The sequence below is a fragment of the Mytilus galloprovincialis genome, chromosome 4 (genome assembly GCF_965363235.1).
Source record: "Mytilus galloprovincialis chromosome 4, xbMytGall1.hap1.1, whole genome shotgun sequence".
In the NCBI taxonomy this organism is placed as follows: Eukaryota; Metazoa; Mollusca; class Bivalvia; order Mytilida; family Mytilidae; genus Mytilus; species Mytilus galloprovincialis.
Genome location: NC_134841.1, coordinates 94,356,244 through 94,374,185, shown reverse-complemented (window position 1 = coordinate 94,374,185; position 17,942 = coordinate 94,356,244). Strand labels below are relative to the sequence as shown.

The following is a 17,942-nucleotide window of genomic DNA, read 5'->3' as shown; positions in this document are numbered from 1 at the left end:
AAAGGGATTGAGGTTACGACGTAAGAAACATATCCGATATCGTCTGTGAAACGGTTATTCAATAACGGTCAACCAACTCGTGATGGCGACCGTAAAATTTACGAAGGGATGATTTCAATTTCACCATTTGGAACTCTTGGTTTGATAGTAAACTTGGTAAACTTCCCTTAAAAACTTGGTAAACTTCCACAAAAACGTGTATGGTGTAATGGTGTATGGTAGGTGTATGGTGATATGGTGTATGGTGTAATGGTGTAACGTGCGATCGGGAATAGTGTGAATGAATGGTGTACGACATCTCTAGAATTGATAAGAACTGATTGTAATTGTATACATTAGTTTAAAATATTTTGATCAAAATTCGTTTCTTAAAATAAATAAATAATTTTGTATTCGCACGCTTTCTTTGTAATAAAACTTGCATGAAGTTGTGATGTGTAAAGTGTATGGTGCAAATTTAAAGGTATAACGTGTACGGTAAAATTGAGAATGGAAATGGGGAATGTATGGTGTTAGTGAGAAGTTACTGAAAGGACTGTAGTTACCCATCTTCAACATAGGTAGGGGAAGCATCCACAAAAACTGAAAACAAACTAGTTCAAAACTTGAAATCCTTAAATAATTCTAGGCGACAGATGTGCAGGCTTAGAAGAGAAAAAAAAATAAAGTACATTACCTTTGTTTCATTGTTTTCAAGGATAAGATTTGCAGGTGAAAGTTAAATAAAGTTCAGCAGATAAAATATTACAACTTAAGCCAGTACCATAGGATGTACTATTACATTCAATTTAATGTTTATTTTCAAGACAGTTTTTACCAAGCGTTCTGAGTAGTTCATATTCATCTACATTGACAACACTTTAGCTTTTTACTATATATGTTTATGTTTATATATGACCTACCGAATTATACTTATCACCGGGTTTGTAATTACATGAGACAGATGCCACATGTGACTTAAGATATGCTTTCCTAACTACTGGAGCACATATGATCATCCTCAGATTTTGGGAGAGGTGGTTTTGATTTGTTTTTTCTATGTTGTGTTTTGTATACTGTTATTTGTCTTTTAATCGTTACTCTTTTTTACATGGAATTGTCATTATTTCGTCTTATGATTTTAATACTCATGGTATCATTCGTCTCTCTTTTAGTTTTATAAAAGCCAACATTGGTATAATCAACACATATATCATTCCTTGTTGCTTATGTTGAATCAACACATACAGTATCGCAATCAATTTTATGTTTACGATGACTTAAGTTCAGATCAAGTTTAAAGGTCAGTTTATATAAAATTACAAAACCATAAAGTACATTTTATTATATTCTATAATACATAAATAAATATTATATTTACACGACCATAAAAGTATTGCAATTTCTAAAATCTTTCAAATTTTCTATTATTGTTATGTTCTACAGCATTTCAAGATTCTACTTATGAATTTACAAATGTGTAATACGAAATCGTGAAATACCACTACTCAAGTTTTGTGCTTTTAATATGAATAGTATGCAACTTGACTCAATTGATAGCATGATTCATTGACTCTTTTTTGTACTTGTTGTCTTAGCGCTAAATGTGCTTATTTCCTTTCTTTTCTTCTTTCTTTTAGGATTTGAACGTTCATCATTTATCATGTTTACTAAATCTCGTACCTGTAAAAGAATTGACAATAAGATATTGAGCTATTTAAATAAACTAGCTTATAAGGTGGTTTTTAAGTTGGTATAAAAGTGGAGTACTGAGAGGTAGAATTTATGTCAAAGTGTTCATGAGGTCTTTTTTTTGTTCATAGGGTAACACACGAACTTCATTGTTGTAAATGCAAATAACACTTTGAATTTTGTGCTTCTGAGGACAAATCTTTCAGAAACTAAGGTTCTAAAGTTCATGAAGATAATTTGGCTATACCAGTTAGGCCCGTTTTGGTCATACAGCTCACGTTTCAATGTATCAATAAATAAAGGCAACAGTAGTATACCGCTGTTCAAAACTCATAAATCCATGGACAAAAAACAAAATCTGGGTAACAAACTAAAACTGAGGGAAACGCATTAAATATAAGAGGAGAACAACGACACAACATTAAAATGTAACACACACACACACACACACAGAAACGGACTAAGCATTAGACAAAATCCTATGAGAATAACAAATATAACATCAAAACCAAATACATGAATTTGGGATAGATAAGTATCCATATACGTACTTTGATTTAAGTGATTTGGTTGCGCGATCATGGTGCCGGTTTAACAAGAAAAACGCTTCGCATGCATGCAATTTACTTAGTATTATTTTCGAGTACCTACCTAAGTGTTGGCACAATTTACCTTGGCAATACATGACGACAGTAGTCAACCTTGATATTGTATCTGTAACATGTTCTAGCTTTAATAATGACAATGTACCTTGTCGATTCATTAAGATGATATCAGACATTGATATGCCATCTTTACCCTGTACCTTCTTTAATGCTGACTATGTACCTTGTCGGTCCATTCAATAAAGGCAACTGTTGTAAACCGCTGTTAGTAGTCATAAACCGATGAGGCGAAAACAAATCCGAGTCACAAATTAAAACCGAGAGAAACACATCAACTATCAAGAAAATAATTAAGATAGTCAAGGATGTGTATAGTATATTACTCCTTTAGATAATAGAAAACCTTGATATTCTATGTGTACCCTTTATCTATTTTGAGGGCGACAATGTACCTTGTCGATCTTTTTATAAGTTAGAAAATTAAGTACAAAGTAGTTTACGACGTGCAATCGATGAAGAAGACAAGTCAAGGTATCATACAAAAACCTTGGTAATCGGATGATCTCGAAATGGAGCGAGATCAGGGGCCTCGAAAGATTTGTCGTCTCCTGCTAGGCCAGTATCACCCGCCATGCGAAGTCACACATAGATAAACTATCACAATCGGTATAGGACATAATCTAAAGAATTACAGATATTAAGGCTATTCTTGTATCATTAGATCTAAGATACACAGTGAAAATATGTTGCTGTTGAGTTGAGACACCGAATCAGTCAAGCAATTCATGAATCTTGATTTTTTTATCTGTAAAGTGTATATGCTGCAATAGTTACAACCTTTCTTGTCGATCTATTTATTGTACATTATTTGAAGTCAACATATATAATGTTCATGTTTCCACTTGCCTAACGATTCATGATAAATCACCATCGGAAGAATTTGATTATCCTTGGTTATTCAGATTCAGATGACTAAATATATTGAAAGAAATTTATAACTTATGTATTATATTAAGGTAAATTTTCTACTTTTGTTCAGATGTTGGACGTTTTGAATTTAAGCTTAGTAGCTTTAGATACGAACTTCTACAATAAAGCTGGTTACGTTAACGTTCTTGTTAGTGATAATAAGTACCCACCCAGACATAGAAAGTCCCAGCTGCCGGACTTTTTGATTTGATACTAGGAAGGTCATGTTGCTCTGTAAGTTTCTGAGCTTCCTCTAAAGCGTGCTCTCGTAATTGTGAGGTTTGGAAAGTTTTAATCCTCTGAAGTAAAGAATCGTTTCCAATGGTGGAGAGTACACTATGTATATCTTCCCAGGTCTGAAAAAAGAAAAAAAGACAATACCGATGTAACTGAACATGGAATCAAGGACATTATGTCACATTTCAATTTTGGTTCAATATATAACCTCATTTTTATTAAATCTACAGGTATATGTGTAGCTATTTGTATAAAACGCTATCTTCAAAAGAAAAATAAGCATTACTTCTTTCTATGGTTAGATGTTGCTGTTCATACCTGTTTACCCCAGAGTTCATTTATTTCAACAATAGCTAATGAGGTATGATGCATAAATATTAACGCAAAGATTGAGCAACATCAATCCAACTCGTTCACTGCAAATAGTTCTTGTTTTATGTATAAACATACCTTTATCATATCTGCACTTTCTCCTAGCAACAAATAGACTGCTTTCATAGTATCAAATATTGCTGAAGGTGGGTTCTTATAGGTTTTTAATTCTGCCACGGTAGATGGTTTCATTTCTAAAATTTCATGGATCCATGTTGAATACACTTCATTTCGAACCTCCTCAGCTTTCTTTGTTGTGTTCTTCAACTTAGCTTCATATTTCGATTCTCGTGCCTTTTTTATTGCCGTATCGAGAGTTCCATAGTGACGTCGTACAGTTGCATCAGTTAAATCTACAAATAAAATGAAAAATGAAAAGGACTCTACAAAATCATGATGCATATATGTTTTTACATAAATCTAGTTTGAAGAAACCGAAGGGATATTCAAAACATTTGAATTGTGTCAGGCATTTTCGACAGATTTTACAGTTGGTTCTGTTCGTATGTTATGTTGCTACAAACCTGTGTCAGTGTAAGAAATGTTGGGCCCAAACAAGCATGTTTAACCCCGTCACATTCTATATTGGTCTGTCACAAGTCAGGAGCCTGTAATTCATTGATTGTAGTTTTTTGTCGTCAATCATATTTGTTTTTTAGTTTTCGTTCATTGACTTGTATACAAATACATCGTTGGTTTTCTCGTTTTTATAGTTCGTTATTTTGTCATTTCAGTGTCTTTTCAACTGCAGTACTTTGTAATGCTAAGATTCAAATGTCACATTTTTTTCATGTAAATTTTCAGTTCTTGTATGTAATTCTGCTCATGATGAGGCTTCATCGCTCTATAGCAATGTTCAACGCATAGAGCTGTCTATTCTGCTAAGATCTTTTTGGTTTTGAGATCTCAAAGTATTATATTGTGACTTTCCAAACATTTGGTCTCTACCGTAACTGATGAGGATATTTCAAGAAACAATAGAGGGCAATAAATCATTTCAATTGTATTTTTGCAATCGTGGAAGTCAAGCATTTGAAAAAAGGGACGAAAGATACCAGAGGGACAGTCAAACTCATAAATCGAAAATAAACTGACAACGCCATGGCAAAAAAATGAAAAAGACAAACAGACAAACAATAGTACATATGACACAACATAGAAAACTAAAGAATAAGCAACACGAATCCCACCAAAAACTAGAGGTGATCTCAGGTGCTCCGGAAGGGTAAGCAGATCCTGTTCCACATGTGGCAACCGTCGTGTTGCTTATGTGATAAAAAATCCGGTAAAAAGTCTAATTCGGGAGGTCACATTCATAAAAGGGAAGGGGATTGTAGTTACGACGTAAGGAACATATCCGATATCATTTGTGAAACGGTTATTCCATAACGGTCAACCAACTCGTGATGGCGTCCGTAAAACTTACAAAGGGATGATTTCAATTTCACCATTTGGAACTCTTGGTTTAATAGCTTCTTTGTGAGCAGCAACCCTCTATCAAGAAAATCATGATAGGAAATGCAAGCACGAGAATATCGTATCAATTGGGAGATATATACCCCGTATGCAGGTGCTGCTGGAATGTTGCTACTTAGAAATGGAAAGTTCACAATTGGAAAGCTGAGTTGGGATAGATGCGTTCAACATAGTCACAAATTTGAATTATGTAGGGAAAGAACATCATCTATTTAGCGGAAAGTAGAGTTCTAGGATATTGCTAACTTCTTGTCTTTCTTCCTAAGAAGTTCCTGTATGAAGTCAGCCTCATAATAATAAAGAAACAAGTCGGAAAGAAGGGGGCATAATTTGTTCCCATTGGAATGCCGACAGTCTGTTGAACAACACGTTCTTCGAATGTAACAAATATGTTGTCAATCAAGAAATCAAGCATCTCGATAATGTCAGTTTCAGAGAATTTTTGTTTGAATCAGAGTAATCCTTTACAAAGTAGGATTTATCCCTCCCTAAGACAAGATACTTGTATCTACGTTGGCCATTTTTGTTATGAAACAAAGCAATACCAACTCTTTCAATTTGTCTTATAGTTTGGAATGTGGAATACTTGTGTAAAGTGTAGAAAAGTCAAATATTTTAATACTATTACAAGATGAAAGAGAGTTAGATTGTATGTACTCTAAAAGATCTTTGAAATTTTTAAGTATCCACATCTGATTCACGCCACCTCTTTGAAACATTCAAAAACTTGAACTACGCCATTGAATGATAGGTCATTCGTAGGAATTGGTCCCTATCTTACTGTACTGTGTATTCGTTTATTTTCGTAGGTACCAATTTTTGTGGATTGCGTAAAACTTTTCGTGGATATTTAATTTCTTGGTGAACCGGTTACAACGAATTCCACGAAAATTGGTATCCATCGAAAATTAATTTATCCTCAGTATTTTACTCCAATTTTCGGTTCAGCCCTTTACAGAAAAATGGCACCATATAACAATATATATATCACCATAAATGATCTTTATCGAATCCTTGTATGACTGCATAGAATCAGGAATATGACAGAGGTTTTCCATTCGTTTGATGTATTTGAATTTTGGTTTCGATATTTGATAAAGGACTTTCCGTTTTCAAATTTGAGTTCGTTATTTTGCTATTTTACTTTTTTAATATTCTTAGTAAAAACACAGAGTTGCAGTGACACATGAAAACAATGTAAAGTGACAGTCGTGTCAAATTGATATGCTGATGTAATAACCAAAATCGCTTCCCTCTAGCATATCTTCACAAAGGTGTTGACGCTTATCCATTGTTGCAGGCCTTTTTGTGAACTTGTAATGGCTGTAATGTTTCATTAAATTGTTGGTCCATTTCTCAGTTGTACCTCTAATTTTCCTTTATTCATACTGTCCTCTAAATGGTATAAGTACCAACCTTTTCTTATTTTCAGGAAATCTCGTCTACTTTTTGCCTTTTTGAGATCACCTTTATCTTCCAATGCCAGTTTGTCGAATCTCTCAATAGCTTTGTCCATCTCATCTGGGTCCTTAGTCTGTTGTGTCAGTGTCACTAATTCTTTTCGTAGATTCTTTTCAAATGCATTCTGTGCAAAATTGAAGAAAAACGTAAATGCAACATGTATGAATAAAAGTGACTGTAAGATATCACATATGCCTATATGCGGTGGGGACATTGTTTGCTGGGATATTTTTATTGTTATTTTGGGCGTTGAAAACAAATATTTACGTTTCTGAATCAACTTTTATTAAGAACCCTTATACGCATGTATAAGTGATTCGACTAAAGATGTTGATAACCTGCAGAACTCTTAAACCAAACTTTGTAAAAACAAATCAATAGAAAATATTCATCAATGGTTTTCATATACTAAGGGATCTACAAATATGCAACCGATTATGAGGGAGCCTCAATGGGATTATAACAACCTCTCCAATTCCGTGTAAGTCAGAAAGGATCTGTCAATGTTGATCTATGCTTCCCACTTTATTGATTTGGCCTTTTCTTCGGTGTTCAGTTCTTAAATACCAAGTGAGCTAGGTAAATTTGAATTGGTAAATGATCGAGGCATCAATGGAAGAAACGGCTACTTCCTAGGCCAAACTGATCTACATATAACATTTTATTATAGAGTTATCTATGTTTTAAGGAACGATATCATACATTGCCTTTTGATTTATTTTCTTACCTCTTTCCTGTAAGTTCTAGGACCTGCAGGGTCATCTGTTGTTATTAAATAATTTATTACATTTTCCTCTGGTAGTTTCTTTGTCTCTCTTGCATACATGCGCAGTGCAAATTCTCCATCTTCTGGTACCATAACTTTAACAACAAGTTCTCGATTTGTTATTCGTTGGTCAACATATTGGTCCAGTTCGGACGATTTGTACTTATTGCCAATCAACTCGGACCGAATGAAAAGTTTCTTCGTTAAAGTAAAGCCTATATATAGATATTGGCGTAGTTTGGTCAGAATCGTGCCATGTGTATGAGAAGGAGCTGTCAATCCATACTGCTGTAAGTTATTACTAGGTCCCCATCCCACAGCACCTGTATCGCAGGGTAATGGCGGGATATCTTCTATGGCAGTTTTACACACTAACTTAAAGTCACATACCCATTCGTTACTTTTCGGAGGTACACCACCATTTATTGTTAATTTATAAACTCCATCTATCGGAAATCTAACGGTAAATTTCCAGTTGCTGTTGCATCTGTCCATCAGGACAAAATTACTGAGCTGTGTTTTCTTCGGTAGCACCTCGGTTGATTTCTTATTATTAAAGAACAATTGATATGTCAACAAACCCTGCCAGTTTTCAATTAAACTTTTCATTCCTATCTCAACTATTCCATGTTTGGCTTTCTGTACACCTGGCAATAGTGTTGCCACCTGTAATTTATTTTCAAAATAAGGTTGACGAAAATAGGGTTCCTCTAAGTATCTATCTAATGTAAGTGGAACAGTTAATAACTGCCAGTCTGGATTGTCAGGGATTGCAAAGTGAATAAATACATCAGGGTCAGTAAGAAAGAAAAACTCGTTGAACTTCTTAACTGCTGATCCTGGTGATGCTTTACTTCTCGACATCTTACCACCTGCAAAAACAATCGTTGTCAATAAGGAATTTTCAAAATAAAAGTGACGAAAGAAACTTGAAACTCCTCTAAATATCTTTCTGATGCAAGATCATGCAAGTGGAACCGTTAAAAATTACCAGTCTGAATTGTCAGGAGAGGCATTTTTTTTTACCCATGCAATATTATTATTTTATTTGTGTAAATAGTTATCAAAAGTACCAGGATTATAATTTTATACGCCAGACGCGCGTTTCGTCTACATAAGACTCATCAGTGACGCTAATACTATAAGTTTCCTTTTGCTTCATTTTAATTGTATTTCGCCTGTATCCTGACAAAACTTATATCCATATACATGTAGATTATATCTTACTTGATTCACTGAACTTAGCAAAAACTACTTTCATGTCGATTGATGTAAAACACAAATGTATGAGTTATCCACCCTTATCTGGTATTCAGGGAGATGTAGGATAAACATTGTCTGTCATGTATTGCATAAGGTGATATTTCTACGAAGCGTTATAAATTATTCAAATGGGTATACCATACCATACCATGTTTGTGTTATTTGTACTCCTCGGTCCTACTTTAATGAATAAAATGTTAATCCTCGAATTTTCCCCTGAGTTCAGTATTTTTGTGATTTTACTTTTGGCATTTTTATTTTTTACGACCAGTTTACTCGTTTTACTGTTCTAATTACCCTCGATAAGAGTATACTTGTCTGTGATTCTACCTTCCACTGCAGAGTAAGCCCACAAAGGGAACACAAATCGCCAGTCACCATTCACGTGAATAGCACACCAGTTATTCCGCAACTGTTGAAGTTCTTCCAAAGGGTCACCTACATCATATACCACACTTTTGGCAATACCTTTTATCAGTACCGACTTTAATCCTGCAGCCCTGAAAATGAAATAATCTACAGCGTACTATGTTCAGGACAAATTCTATATAAAATTAGAAGATTTGGTATGATTGTCAACGAAACAAATCTCCACTAGAGACAAAAAACATAGAATACATGAAAGTAAAGGTCACCGTACGTCCTTCCACATGTGCAAAATCCATAGCATCAGGATTATCAGTGACTAGTTAAAACCAGCATGAATAAATCAGGGCATTAGTTTTCTCGTTTGAATTATTTTACATTTGTCATTTCTGTGCCTTTTATAGCTTACTATTCTGTATGGGTTTTGGTCATTATTGCGGTCGTACCGTATCTTATAGTTGTTAAATTTTACCACATTTGGTCTCTGGTGGAGAGATGTCTCAGTACCAATTATACAACATCCTCTATTTCTAATATTAATAACCCTATCATATATTCTTCCAAATGTTGTTTTATCTACCCGAGATCATTGGTGTCCAATAAACTAGATTAAACTCGTGTACGTTAGACTTGGGGTCGTCTTCAAAAGATTCATCCGTGACGCTTGAATCAAAAAAGTTTTAAATGCCAAATATACTATGAAGTAGAACATCCTTGTGCAATGCCAAAATACAACTATCGACAGGATGTAAGACCATAAGTCTGCATAACGGTAAGAAAAAAAATATACGTTAATAACGAAATCAACGCTTACACTTACTACAGTGTTAAACGGACAATCTTCATGACTAAGTTTATTCAAATGTTTATTAGGTTTACACGGATCGTATTTAAATTCACGGACTCTATAAACAACATAACTTTTTTTTAGAATGTCCCGTTTTTTAATACAGTTCGAACATATTTTTTTGTTATATGATATAACTATTATTATTACCTGCATATTTTGACGAAGAATGCTGCATATGACATCGTCTTTTTCTTGACTTTACTCATGTAACTAAGGGGAGAATCCTCTTTTCCATTCGGAATACTTCCCGACTGGAAGTTCTGACACCCCATCCACACAAATAATGATCGAACCTTTTCGATGTCTGTCGTCATGGCTTGTGTTAGGTATTTAACAAATGAATGCCAGGTTAGGCATATGTTGAAATCTGCCTGTATCATGAACAAAATACTCAAAAATATAATGATTTCTGAAACACAGCCATCGACTGAAGCCAATTCAGGATACCCGGTCAAATATTTCTTTTGAATTTGTGTTCATGGATTAAAATTTTTATCATGAATTAAATTCGTTATTAAATTTCTTAATCGTGATTAAGGATTCAAATTATGTTGGGTTTTTTTTAGGTTTTAAAAAAGGATTCCGTAATACTTTACATAAAACATTAATTTCTCAAAGAATATATAATTGGATCGTAATGTAGAATTTGAAACCAAAAATAATGTGGTGTTGTTGTTTAACGTGTTCATGTCTGTACCAACTGGAGTCAGGAATATGACAATTATATGCATTCGTTTGATGTATTTGAGCTTTTGATTTTGCCATGTGTCTTTCTTTTTTTCAATTTTCAATATTCCTCGAAGTTTAGTATATTTGTGATTTTACTTTTCATCGGCACATTTGTTATAATAGCAATTAGAAATGTATGTAGGTACATTTTTATGTGTTTGTGTATGTTTTGATTTAAAACACTAAGAATTTATTTTTTTTCTTCCGATCCGATACTTGGAGAATACACTCATTATAAACTTATATTGACCGCATTTTGCAATTTGCGGAGGCAATGTTTCTCAATTTCCTTGATTTTTCGATTTATTGTAATAAATTGGCATCCGCAGATTAATAAAAGAATGTTGTCAATTCTCTCACACCATGAATCCATTTTCATTCCTTATTAATCAATAACTAATAATCTTACGCGTCTTGCGTTATACTCCAGTTCGGAATACCCTCCAGGAGTATAGATATGGCTTTTTCTGTCTCTTGGGGGTCTTGGTCTAGGATACTTTCTTTCGGGTTTTCCTAATTTCTCATTTATCTGCATTAAACAATTAGTAAAATCAATTTCACCAATAAGATAAAAAAAAAAATCATAACAAGTTCTATGCATAATCTACTCATCCTCATGATATGATATCTTTTCATATTATTTATATGATAATATGTACACGCAACTGATGCCAGTGTAAACTGACCGATAAATTAAAGTACGCTTTGATACTTTGAGATTTAAAAGGCAAAAACATAACACATACAAACAAACAATGATCCGACACCATACATGGAAAAGTTGTTGTATATTTTTTTATCTGACAAACCATCGGTAAAAATGTTATCATTCATTTAGCATAAAATTAATCTATCAATATTTACACATATTCATTTTCAAAATTTCTTTGTGATATAAGAAATATTCTAAGGTGTAGGTTTTTTTTTTTTTTTTTTTTTTTTTTTTTGTATATTTCAATTTAATCTCAAATTGTTTAAATTGAGGATTAAATACATGTATAACTGAGACAAACGGACGATTGTTCTTCACAAAATTAATACATGATAATGTACCTATCTGGAGGACGTTAGATTGCCCATGGTTTTGGTGCAATAACTTTTGCTTGAATTTTAAGTTTTAAGATTTCTGTGTAGTTTTTCTTTTTTTTTTTTACCTTTTACCTTCTGCAGATCCACCCCACCTTCTTTGATTTTTTTGATTTTTTTTGTATTGGTACTTTTTACTTGCTTTTAATTCCCTCGCCATATAACTGCTGAATAATTTTTGGGTACTAACTTTTGCCTCATTTTTAAATCATTCTTGTGTACATCAAACGTTGTATTATCATAAGAAGTGTATGATGAAAAAAAATATTAGCAACATGATTTTCTATCAGAATGTGTTCCGCTTTTGCATAGACTTTTTTTTAAACATTTGTCTCGATGTAATTTTGATATTTTTTGCTGTTCGGATGCTGTCTCGTTTCCTTTTACCCCACACATATTATTCATAGTAGCGTACATTTCAAGTTTCATCCTTTTAGTTAAGCATTTAAAAAAAATTATGAGGTAAAATTGAGAAAGGAAATGGGGAATGTGTCAAAGCGACAACAACCCGACCATAGAGCAAACAAAATGGGTCTTCAATGTAGCGAGAAACTCCCGCACCCGTAGGCGTCCTTCAGCGGGCCCTTAAAAATATGTATACTAGTACAGTGATAATGGACGTCATACTAAACTCCGATTTATACTATTTGGATCTTCATTTCAATATTCTGTAATTTTTAGGACATTTTCTCTTTTCTTTTAATTTTTATTCCCGCCATTCTAATATTTTCATAATATCAAAGCAACCCAATATTCTTAATTCTTTTTTTATTTATTTTGCCTATTTTTATATGGCTTGACAAATATTCTCTCGTTTTACCCCTTGTTCTCTAATCTGTAGACCCTTATTCATCTCCTCTTGTATAGGGATACTCACCTTCTCATTTCGGGTTTCGAGAAGATCCCTTTTCCTTCTGGAATCTTTTGACGGAAAACCGTCCATAGATGCAGCACATCCCATTTTTGACGGACATTGGAAAGTTCACATTTTATGGTCCGTTCTTAATACACGCTTATCACATTTTCATTGCTATATATTTATTTTCAATATCACCATTTTATATGTTATACGATTGTTATGATATGTTCTGTTACTATTTGACAACAAATGGTATAACAATGTATAAAGCATTGAAAAGTAAACAGATTTGGAAAAATAATGTATATCGTTCTGTATTGTCAAAGATCTCTTCACGCCTCTCTGAATTCGAAAACAAAACATATTATTAACCTTAACAAAGTTTTTAAATGAAATCGTAAAAGATATTGTTTCAAATGTATTGAAGTAAACAATAGTAACTTTATTGGGTCTTTTCACATTAATATATCTCCAAATGTCATTACACTGCGGTGTTTAATTTCACAAAGTATAAAATTAGATCAGTACGACATATTTATTTAATTTGGGTTATCAGTACATGTAGATCAGATTGCAGTTTTATAAGATGTATTAATAGTAAGCTCACTCCTTCTTAACAACCATAATTTATTTACCATACTTATACTTATAGAAAGTATTTCTTTATACAATTTCAACTTTTACATTTGACTATATAAGTCTATATATATATTCTTTTATATGTTATCTCATCCGAAATTTTGAATTTTATGCATTTTTATTGCATTTTTTATTTTTATGTGTATTATTTTTTAACTTCTCTGTAACCTTTGTACCTGCATGGTTTTATGAGAATAAACTATCTATCTATCTGAACCCGCCTCTGATGGGAACACAATATTATAATGCTACAACATACCAAAAATAAGAAGATTTTAAGCATATTTCTATACAGGCTGTTTGATATCCAGTTTAAAATTATACAATATATGTATTATGGAACTCTGTATTAGAGAAGCCCTAGTACAAATGGCCATGTTGATATATTTGAATTGATTACATTTGTTACAATGGCTATTTAAAATTTTCTTTAGGTGCATAATATAAGTTTTTGTTTTTTTGTATTTAATATAAGTATTTATACTAAAATTATAGTTTCGAGCTTCGAGGTATATTTTGTAACTTTTAGATTAAAGACAAATTCAGAAATGATGGTAGTTGCAAATACATTCGGATCTTTATGTGCATTTTTGTCAGAAGTCAAAATAACGATATACCTTTCATTTTTGTCTTAAAACTGTTTGTACCAAGAAATTATAATTCAGCTGATTTTGGAACTGCAAGTGCAATTGATCACATCCGACGTTTGAGTCGTTTTGAAAATATTTTCATATTTATTTCGTACCATTTCAATTATTTACAATGTGTGATGATTATATAATCATAATTTAACAAAACTCTTTTAATTTCTCTAAAGCACAGGTCCGGGAGGGTTAACTTGATTACAGAAATATGATAGTCCTTGGAATTTCTCTCGTTTGGTAGTAGATGAACCCTTGATAAAATGGGGAATCCGTTTGGCTTTCCTTAAAATATAAATACACAGCCATATTCCTTTGGAATGGGAACGTTAAATCCAATGTCTTAGTACATTGTGTATAATGTAACAACTATATTGAATGTTACATTCGACTATGTGGTCTCGTGCTAGCGTGTTCTCTTTAAATGCAGGAGGTCCGGTGTCTCCTCGTCCTTACGTTAAATAACCTTCATCAATCCACCTGTCTGCCAGGCCTATTGCAGAACATAATTTCCAACAAGTCCTTAAATTCTAGTAACAGTCTGAAAGACATTTTACTTGATCTTTCGAATCCAAATTTCTATTAATGTATATTTGAAATATGAGGTTATACAAAATCTAAACACAAGCAGTTTATGAACCATGGCATCGTAATACATGTACATGTAGTTCCGACGTCATGTAAATATCATACTGCGTAATTTTATGATAAATGTATAAGGTTATAGAAAGGGTCCTTCAATTCTGGGGCCTGGTTTTCGAAAGTGTCATAAGATATGTCATATTAAGATATATCTTAGGACATATTTTATGATCATCTTATGACTATCATATGATATGTCATAGGATGTAAATCAAAGCTCTCTTAAGAGAGTCATAGCTATGATGCTCTTATGACTGTCATAAGTGAACATTATTTTCTATTATTTTAAATAATGTTTAAAAAGTATAAAATTTAAGAATGAAAATGAAAAGTATGAACATATTAGTTATTACTATTCTTAATATTTACGAATATTTTTTTTTTTTCATTATAATAAACCTGAAATTTTATACAAAAAGGAATTGAAATATGAGTTGATAATTTGTTTAAATTTAGTTTGTAATATATGTTTAATCTTGAACTTCGCTTTCGTGTATCATCATACATGCATTGTTATTTAACTGTGAATACTTTTTAGATTCGGTACATCGAGTACCCGCTTAACAAAATGCCCGTGCACATACGTGAATATAGTACTATTAAATATACTAGGAACGGAATAATATGCATATCTATTGTACAAAACCATAAGTTAGAAAAAAATTCCAAATTGTATGTAGCAGGAGATTAAAATTTTAATTCACGTAGTAATAAAATCTTTACTATTTAGCTAACCGAGAAACACAACAAATATTTCTATTACAATTAATATGAAATTATGCCAAAAAAGTCATGAAAAGTAATTAAAATTTTAGTTGACAATCATAAGACCATCATAAGTCATGTCGCGAGGGGTCTTAAGTTTACGACAAAAGTTATGACAAATCGTAACTTAGGACACTTTCGAAAACATATCTTACGACTACGACATGTCCTAAGACCATCATAAGACATGTCTTAGTCATAAGATACTTTCGAAAACCAGGCCCCTGGCATTCTAAATTTTATTTTCGCTCATTAATTTTTGTCTTTAGAAATAATTGGTATTCTTTAATTTTTCGATAACTGTATTTAAGAAATTTTCTTTTTCAGTATATTTTTACCCATTCTTTTTATTTTTGATGTTATTCTTTTTATTTTAGGACCCCAGTACTCTCTATTTTTTTGCCATTATTACCTATTCTGTAAACTTCATCCACTTCCTCGTATATAAGTTTTATTCAATTTTAAGATAATATTTAGCTAGCAATATAAGACATATTTTCCAACTGCATAACAAAAATTATTTCCTCCTTGAGTTTCTTATAGATAATATATTTGTTGAATTTGAGGTATATTTTTTCAACAAATTGTTGGTATTCCAATGAGAACGAGCTGTGCGCCTCTCCTTGTCGTCCTTTTCTTATTGTCATATGAGTCGGAGTTCCTTCATACAATTGTCAAAAACAAGAAGCTAAAAATAGACAGATAATTTTTTTTAAATTCAGATATATTTTCTTTCTATTAACAATTCGAAACTTCCATGATTTGGTTTCTTTAATAGATCCAACCGAACGAAAATTCAAGAAACAACAGACACGGCTGCCTCTGTCTCATTTTTAGATACATATCTCGAATTTAACACAATCGGTCATATCTATACCAGGACCAATAACAAACGAGACAATTTCAATTCTGAAACTATCAATTTCCCTCAATCTAGTAGCAATATAACCAACTTCATCTACATATGGGTACTACATTCCCCAATTGATTTGGTATGCAAGATCTTGCAGCTATTACTGTGATTTATAAAACGTCACCATATTCTGAGAAGAAAGTCGGTGATCAAGTATTATGTCAAAAAAAGTCTCATCCTTTTTCTAAAAAAAAGGTTACTCGGAAGATACCAAGAACTCGTCGATAAATGCTCCGTATAAATTTCACAAATAATTCATGATTGTCTTGAAGTATAGATTCTGGGTACTGACCTTGTTTATCATCTTAAATACTTGTTACAATGTTCTTTTGTTTGCCATTGTTAATTATTAACCTTATCTGTTTAGTCAAACAACCTTGGAAAATATTTATTTTCTGCAGAAAAAGCACGTAATGGTTAGTTATTCAAATGTTTATTTTTAGTTAAATATGTCTATATGTCATACTCCGCTTAATTCTTTCATTAATTTGTATAATTTGTGTATAAATGTTATATTATGCTGTATATTATCTATTGGATATTTATATTGTGTAAATGCAATAAGCTGTATTTGCTTACGGAAATAAAGTATTATTAGTCCATGTTTTGGCAATATCCTTTTGGCGTGGCTCGGTACTTGTACATCTCGCCATTGTGATATTATGGTACTATGATCTTTTTTGTAATTTTGTCTTTCTTATTTGCTCATATGCTTTGTCTATATGCCATTTTGTTTCTCTTTGTTGACATATTTAGTTGGTTTTTTTTTATGTGATTAAGATTATAAAGCAATGTTGACTGATGTACCTCTATTTTTGTCATTTTAGCTATCGTGTCTGTTTGTTTTGTTCACCCATTATTTTCAATAAAATTAAATTTTATGCGACCTTCATACAGGTGAGAGGTTCAGCTAGCAATAAAACCAGGTTTAATCTACTATTTTCTACATAAGGAAATACCTTTTGGTGTGTTTGAGCTTTTGATTTTGCCATTTGATAAGGGACTTTCAGTTTTTTATTTTCCTTGGAGTTCGGTAATTTTTTATTTTACTTTTTCACATGTTGTTCGTCTACATGTATATCAACAACGCATTCTCTCATGTAAATATCAATACTGTATTTTTCATTGTATCTTGTTTTTCGACCACAAAGTAAATATCAATACTGCATTTTTCACTGTATCTTGTTTTTCGACCACAAAGTTCGATGACTGCATTCATTATATTTGAAACGGTTAAAATATGGCAAAATCAAATTAATTATTTTATGCAAAAATCACATAACTGATTTATATTTCAATTTGTAGGCAAAAATAGTGTCCTTAATACACCTCTCTGTTCTCGTACTTCATCCATGTCGGGCAGTTGCGAAGTCAACATATTCTATAATATGTTCTTGTCCTTAATGTTCATGAAATAGTTGCCACTGGACGCTAGGCAGCGACAATTTAAAGCATACAAAAAGGAAGTGTTCATGAAAATTCTTAAACTTTGTTGACTTACCAATTCTTTCTCAATTGCATGTACATTGTCAGCGCAAAGACTATAAAATTGATAAAAAAAAAAAAATCCTTATACCAACTTAAAATTTCATTACAGTTAGTACCCACAAAAAAGCAGTGAAAAATAATAAA

General features: G+C 32.3%; 1 protein-coding gene across 3 annotated transcripts; it reads right to left on the bottom strand.

Moving 5' to 3' along the window:
* Nucleotides 1-1,311: 1,311 nt before the first annotated feature.
* LOC143073441 (hillarin-like) lies at nucleotides 1,312-12,910 on the bottom strand. 3 transcript variants are annotated; one of them, XM_076248991.1, is made up of 9 exons: nucleotides 12,729-12,910; nucleotides 11,175-11,294; nucleotides 10,184-10,407; nucleotides 9,118-9,320; nucleotides 7,519-8,429; nucleotides 6,747-6,915; nucleotides 3,933-4,207; nucleotides 3,416-3,601; nucleotides 1,312-1,662 (listed from the first exon to the last, which is right to left on the bottom strand). In XM_076248991.1, the coding sequence occupies exons 1-9, from the start codon at nucleotides 12,810-12,812 to the stop codon at nucleotides 1,546-1,548; spliced, it is 2,289 nt and encodes a 762-aa protein (XP_076105106.1). In that variant the 5' UTR covers nucleotides 12,813-12,910; the 3' UTR covers nucleotides 1,312-1,545. The 3 variants fall into 3 exon arrangements, with proteins under 3 accessions (XP_076105106.1, XP_076105107.1, XP_076105108.1); XM_076248992.1 differs by having other exon boundaries at nucleotides 9,151-9,320; XM_076248993.1 differs by lacking the exon at nucleotides 3,416-3,601.
* Nucleotides 12,911-17,942: the final 5,032 nt, after the last annotated feature.

What these genes read in the sequence shown, in the direction of transcription:
- LOC143073441 (XM_076248991.1), bottom strand. Translation starts at nt 12,812, where the DNA reads ATGGGATGTGCTGCATCTATGGACGGTTTTCCGTCAAAAGATTCCAGA. An exon ending in TGGAGTATAACGCAAGACGC is followed by an intron (nt 10,408 to 11,174) that starts GTAAGATTATTA and finishes TTCATGATACAG; the next exon opens with GCAGATTTCAACATATGCCT. An exon ending in TTCTTCGTCAAAATATGCAG is followed by an intron (nt 9,321 to 10,183) that starts GTAATAATAATA and finishes TTTCATTTTCAG; the next exon opens with GGCTGCAGGATTAAAGTCGG.